This window comes from Triticum dicoccoides, chromosome 2B (genome assembly GCF_002162155.2).
Source record: "Triticum dicoccoides isolate Atlit2015 ecotype Zavitan chromosome 2B, WEW_v2.0, whole genome shotgun sequence".
Lineage (NCBI taxonomy): Eukaryota > Viridiplantae > Streptophyta > Magnoliopsida > Poales > Poaceae > Triticum > Triticum dicoccoides.
The window spans coordinates 824,284,483-824,291,052 of NC_041383.1; the positions used below are offsets into that span (position 1 = coordinate 824,284,483).

Below are 6,570 nucleotides of genomic sequence, written 5' to 3' on the forward strand. Positions count from 1 at the left end.
CGACCCCGACACACGTTCGGTCTTCCAGAAGTCATCCTTGCAGGCCACAATTTGCATCCGCTCCTGGACTACCTCCTAAGCTCCGCACGGACGTTGGAGCAGACGCCATCGCAACGGCGGAGCCCGAAGACACATGTCCATCAAGAGGATGCCGGCGCCATACCATCCTTTCTTGAACAGACTGGATTCCAAATCCATCCCCAAGGGTAGGACCAATCGTCTCATCAGAGTAGGATCTGAAGAAATTTTGTTCAGCGTCGCTATCGTTGCCGCCGAAGCCAAGACGATGAGCAACCTAAAAAAACTATGCTATTTTGGCCTAAAGCTATCAACACACGTGGATCCGGTGACCCTCCTCGCCACACCGGAGAACGGCGCGGAGCGCGAGTCCCATGCGGCGGAAAGGTAGATCACTTTTCATGTCTTCGAGCGTGCGACTATACAGGTCGAGCTACGGCATTCAGTAGACTAATACTTAACTTCGCCTCCCTGTGCAGACCCCAGGCTTTCTGCATCGTCCTCTCAACGGCATGAATATTGAGCCGCCGCTGTTTTACCCGTGCTGGGACCGCAGGACCCAATTGATTCTACACGTACGTAACCAAACCGGACACCCCTAGAAGAAAGGTAACCAAACCGGACACGTTTTTTACGGTGATATTTCAAGATCTGGCTTGCAGTTCGACTATATATACACAGCTCGATCTCCCTGCAGGGGGACGGACGTGTGCGCAACGGACGAAGAAGAAGAGAGAAGAATAAAAGAAGATAGGAAGAAGAAACAATCTAGGACGAAGTAGAGATTCTTAGGACGACCGACCACGCGGATGGAGCCGGAGATGGAGAGGGAACTCAGGAAGGAGCAGAGAAAACTCAGGAAGAAGCAGAAGAAACTATGGAAGAAGATGGACCAATCCCAATCCAAATCCCTTGTAAAGGACATCATCTCCATGGAGAGGGAGCGCAGAGACCTGCTTGCCTCACTTACTCCCACCTCTTCTCTCTGGAAGGAAGTCGATTCTCAAACAACGTGGCCGACCTCCAGAAAGGAGGAGCCTGCTACTGCTACTGCTACTGCTACTGCTAGGGACGACAATGCTGAGAATCAACTCGCAGACTACTTCAACCTGATGCTCCAAGATATGGAGGACCTGGGCCATCGGATGCTTTCTATGCTATATTTTCTCAACAAATCCAATGACCCCATCTGCTCCTACAAGGCCACCGAGCTGTGCAATACAACAGCCAAGTTAAATATGCAGATATCCAATGGATTCAGCATCAACCATGAGCCGGAGCAGGAGCCGGAGCCGGAGCCGGAGCCGGGGCAAATCAACTTGTTGACTCTTTTCAGCAAATATTATCGATTTCCCAATAATTATGAGAACACCTTGGCCAAGTTAGACATGAGGGAGGAGGAGACCAAGTGTGAGGATGTCAAGGTGAAGAAGACCAAGGAAGAGGAGGACAGGGAGAATGACCCATCCACAATCGAGTATTTCAAGAAAAGTCTGGAGCTTGATCAATACTTTTTCGCCCAGGATCGGACATACTGGGAAAATGGGTGGGCCAGCAAGATCGGACGATGCGGTGGGTTCGCCAATACAAGTAAGTAATGTCGTTTCTCCTTGTATATGTATCTGGTCCTATTTATATATAGGAAACTGTCGGGGGATGGAGTGGGAGCGATGATGCGTGGGTGTTTCTTCTTTTTTTGACATCTGGTGCATGGGTGTTTGAAGGGGACGAAGAAGAGGTGGCATGCGGTTTTGCCGTTGCAATCATGTTTAGTCGTAAATCTGGGCTGTAGTTTCAGCAATGTAGGGGGTCTAGTGATATCTTTACTTTGCTCATTCATATTAGAATTCTGACGTTTGACACTTGTCTTTGGTGCTGCAGCCATACTGAGCCCTATGCAGTTCACGCACTATACACCAGATATCATCCCTTCCTCAGCTGCTGTCACCGGTAGTACTTTGCAGATCTACTCAATCAAGATAAAGAATCTAAAAGACTTGAACTGGCCCCTCAAAGTCTACGGCAAGATTGCTGCTCGAGACACCGTGGACCGCAACCGCAACATTCTATTCTCTCGGTCGAAGTGTGATTACCAAGAACTTAATGGACAAGTATGTATTGTGTTCAGTTTTTTGCTCATTTTATTCATCCTCCTGACTTTGTTGTACAATTGCGATTATGTATTTATAATGATGATATGATGCTTGCAGGATGATTCCTTATGCTTGACTGGCCCCTCTCGTGCGATAGTTGCTTTGGGCCATGTAGACTTTGAAGTTGAACTCAAAGTAATCGAGGGAGCGGTGTCGCAAAGTTTGATCATTTGTGGAGGCCGTTACGGCGGTACAGATGATTGTTCCTCTTCTTCAGCCAGCGTGACTTATGGTGGTGATGGACCTACCTTCTTGCTCTCCAACCATCGCTGCACAACCGAGGTAACACTTGAGCAGCTTGATAGATCGCACCAAGCTACTATTGTGGGTGTACGAGTAACCAAAGGGGCTTGGCCTTTCAAATATGGATGCCGGGTTATTTGCTTTTGGGCTCCTGCTTCTACGGCAGATGTCATTGATACCACTTGCAGGCCAGTTGTGCTGCTTGACCGCCGTGGTAAAGGATTACATAGAGGATCAGAGAACTACCTTCAACTATCAAGGAAAGTGGTTTCAGTGCAATCACAAGGAACGCTGAGAGTGGCCATAGAAGCCTATGGGAAGTCCCGTCGCTGGATTGCTCGAAAGGGCCACATCGACTTTCCTGTTCAGCAGTGCCAAACAAGCAAGCGTGCTTGTTTAGTTGGTGACACCACAGTGGAGGTGGTTGTAGCCTGGTCGTTGCTTGTCAAGGAAAAGGTGGATCTCCAGGTCTTACTTAGTTGATTGCCCAGGTGGCTATGTAAGGTGTAAACCTTGTATACTGACAAAAATTATTGGATGTATTATGCAATCTGGTTTGTTAAAAGTCTGAGCACTATGTGTATTGTTATTCCGCCTGATGATTGTTTTCTTCCTTTTGTCAAAAATTGATGACTATTGATTGTGCTTGCTATCTTTCTTCTTTTAAATTTTACTCAAATTCCCTATTGTCATATTGCATATCTGGCTAGAGGAAGCTGCGCTGTGGCCGGGACTCGTTGTTGTGGCAGCTGCTCCTCCTATGTGGTGGAGATATCATCACCGCACCCCTGGTGTTCGTCTACCTTGTCTACAAGTTGGCATATGCGGCTATGTTTGCACACTTCTTGCTCGGCTCCTCCTATTGGAAATATGCCCTATAGGCAATAATAAAAGATTTTTATCATATTTCCCGTTCATCATAAAAATTTATTATTTAAGCTGGAATTGTATTGACCGGAAAATTAAATAACCTCCTCCTCAGCCTCTAAGCACGGTCGCACTCTCATCTGCAACAAAATCAGGAGTACCAAACGAGAACGCCGAGACAGAGACAGAGATGCAGAGCGACTTATGATGTGAGTTCACAGTCCAAAGACGAGGAACCAGCACATGAACATGATCCTAAAGTATGATGGAAATCACGTAGCATGGTAGAAAGAGAAACAGTGCCAGCAGTTTAAGTAGTATCGTTAGAAGTATAATCATGATTAGGATAGAGACAAGGAGATAGAGCAAAAATTAGTTTAACATATCATCTCTTGTACTACAAGTCTTTTCCCGTGTTGTATTCTATACATACCCATAAAAGGGTCCGATCAATATAACACACCATTCTAGGACCTTCCACAAGTTATGAAGCACGCCACCCCAGGGAGATTAATCGCGTCTCCCTGGGGGCGCGACACCAGGTTGATAAAAGATCAGATCTGGTTCAATAGCTTGGATCAAATTATGTAGTTTTTCAAATTTTGTGTTCTTACACTACTAGGGAAAACCTTATACACAGAAGTTTATCAGTAGCGCGGTTTAAAAGTGGGCGCTACTGCTAATTAGTACTCCGGCTAATGAGAGACTTTATACAGAGTAGTTTTATCTACATCAGTTATTGTGTATTAGGGAGAACTGATACATTTTTCCAAGTCATTTCTGTCATGATTAGGATAGAGACTTCGAGTCGGGACGTTTTGTTTCAGTGTAGTGTCAGGTTGTCCAAGGGATTTGGAATTGTTGCTGTGTAGATTGTGTCCTCCAGGTTAGGATAAGGTACTGTAAATTTTTCTCGGCGTGAAGTAAGTTGGAGTTGGTTCAGGACTTCAGAGGCCTCGTAAATCACTACAACAAGTGAATGCTCAATTGTACCAGAGCTGCGCATGGACGTGGAGTTGTTATACTGGTATAGGTTATTTTTCTTCTGGATAAGATAAGATGTTGTAAAATAGTCTCGGCTTGAACTAAGTTCAAATTGGTTCAGTAAATCACTATGCAAATGAATACTCCATTGCAGCATAGCTGCACATGGACGTGGAGTTGTTATACTAGTTCCGTCCTCCACCTCAGGTGAGCCCTTCCCTCCTGTACCATGTTCCGTCCAATTTTTTCCCAGAAGTTTCTCGCAGTATAACTGCAATTGGTCAACGCAGTTAGTAGTCATTATGCCTCCAACTGCAATGCATGTGGCGTTTGTGAATCGTGAAATGGTTGCTTTGCTTGCTTGCGATTAGTCTAGTCTATGCAGCAGGTGCACGCTCTGAGCTCGCTCGCAAGGTGTTTGCGACAATGCCTCTAGGACAGTTGAAATGTCAATTTGTTCAGCCAATGTAGAATTCTATGTTCCACAAGATACGAAGGAGCCTATGGACCTTAAACTTTGCTCATTAAATTGAAAAGAAAACATTGTACTATTCGTACACAAACAAAACATCTATGGGTGGGGATGTTGGCATTGCGCGATTAAATTGAAAAGAAAATGCTCTGATAAGATTAGTATATACGGTGTGCTTCATGCATCCAAGAGACCAAGACGTCTTCTCTTCTCTGTGGAGAGAAGCTGATATGCATTGACGGCTAATGATGATTCTTTGTGTTCCATAGTTTAAAATGCAACCATTTTGCACTGGATAACCAAGTATTCTGCCAGGGTTAAATTTAATTAAGAATGCTGTTCTGCACTTTTGCTTATTGTGCGCTCCTTCTTTTGCCCATTTTATTTCCTTAGGCAATGTACTCTGATTCAGCCAGGACATCACACGACTGTGCTCTGTTTCTTCTCAGGTCCAGCCTGATTCGAGCTTCCTGGACAGCCACAAGGCATGCCTTGGCCGCCATTGAGCAGAATGCCGCTGGTGGCCAGTGGCGACAGAGTGCCGTCTCAGCGGACAAGGGAGTATCAAGCGAGACATCATCATCATCAAGCGAGCATGGGGGTTTTTCCTGCAAGCAAGTATCTCATTATCCTTCATCTGAACCACACTTGCATTTTTAAATCTTTGGAGATGGTGTAGGATAAGGCCCAGATGAACGCTAGTGGAAATATTACAGCCCCACTGTTAGAAGTGCAAGTTTAGTCCTGACAGACTGGGCGTAAGTGGATTGGTTTGCCTTTTGATTAGTATAAGTAGATGGTAGCAGACCTGGACAAATAACATTTGATCTTAATATCTCATGACATTGAGTAGAGGACAAGAGATCGGATGAGTCTTGTTGTCACATGTGTTTCGGATGGTCAAAGTAGATGATAGTTGGATCCGAGCACCCAGTTAGTGATGCTCTGCAGCCCGATTTAAAATGGTGCTCTCTGGAGAGTCAACGTCGACCTGGCGCTGGTGCAGGAGGTGTCCATGGGCAATGTCCTCAGCGCAAAGCTCGGCTAGGCCCCGGCCAGGCAGGCCTCTCTCCGCGTCGCCTGCACAACACCGTACCCTGCACCACTATCAACAAAGTCAGCTCGTCGGGGACGAAGGGTATCCATATTTCATCTCTTCACCCGCAATGTCTCCGTAGTTACTTGTCGCCGCTGCTAAAAAACTTATGTTGTTGCCTGTTGGCCTGCTCCTTGCTATCTGAAGTATTTTTTCTATCGCTCATTCGCTATCTGAAGAATTTTATGAAGGTAATTTTAGTGTGTGTTTAGCTTTCAGTTTTTGCTTCTACTTCACAGAGTGGAAGATCGTAAGAAAACATTGGATGATCTTTAACAATTATTCTTAGAAGTAAACATGAGCAGTATTTGATGATATATTGTGAGTCACAGAAAATATATACTGTTTTTTCTTCAGGATATGGATGACTATCTGAAGGGATGCAGGTTTCTTCCCAAACTTAAGAATGAGATACCTGGTGAAAGAAATGCTCCCTTGTCCCTACAGGGAAAGGTTGAGCAGCCTAGAGAATTTAGTATTGATCATGCACTAGTAGATAAACCACCATTAGTCCCGGTTGGTAAGGGCCTTTTGTCCCGGTTCCTGAACCGGGACTAAAGGGTCGTTACTAATGCCCTGGCCCTTTAGTCCCGGTTCAGTCCAGAACCGGGACAGATGGGCCTTCACGTGGCCGGTGCGCCGAGCCCATGCAGGAGGGCCTTTGGTCCCGGTTGGTGGCACCAACCGGGACCAATAGACATCCACGCGTCAGCATTTCAGGGGATGTGTTTTTTATT

The 6,570-nt window shown here is 45.8% G+C and overlaps 1 protein-coding gene across 1 annotated transcript in view; it reads left to right on the top strand.

The window, feature by feature from the left end:
* LOC119361594 overlaps positions 1–2,897 on the top strand; it is a 4,028-nt gene extending 1,131 nt beyond the window's left edge. The window contains exons 2-4 of the mRNA XM_037626728.1: positions 811–1,608; positions 1,900–2,129; positions 2,229–2,897. Of these exons, the coding sequence (XP_037482625.1) occupies positions 811–1,608; positions 1,900–2,129; positions 2,229–2,897 (1,697 nt within the window). The remainder of the gene's footprint in view (positions 1–810; positions 1,609–1,899; positions 2,130–2,228) is intronic.
* The last annotated feature ends 3,673 nt before the right edge of the window (positions 2,898–6,570 follow it).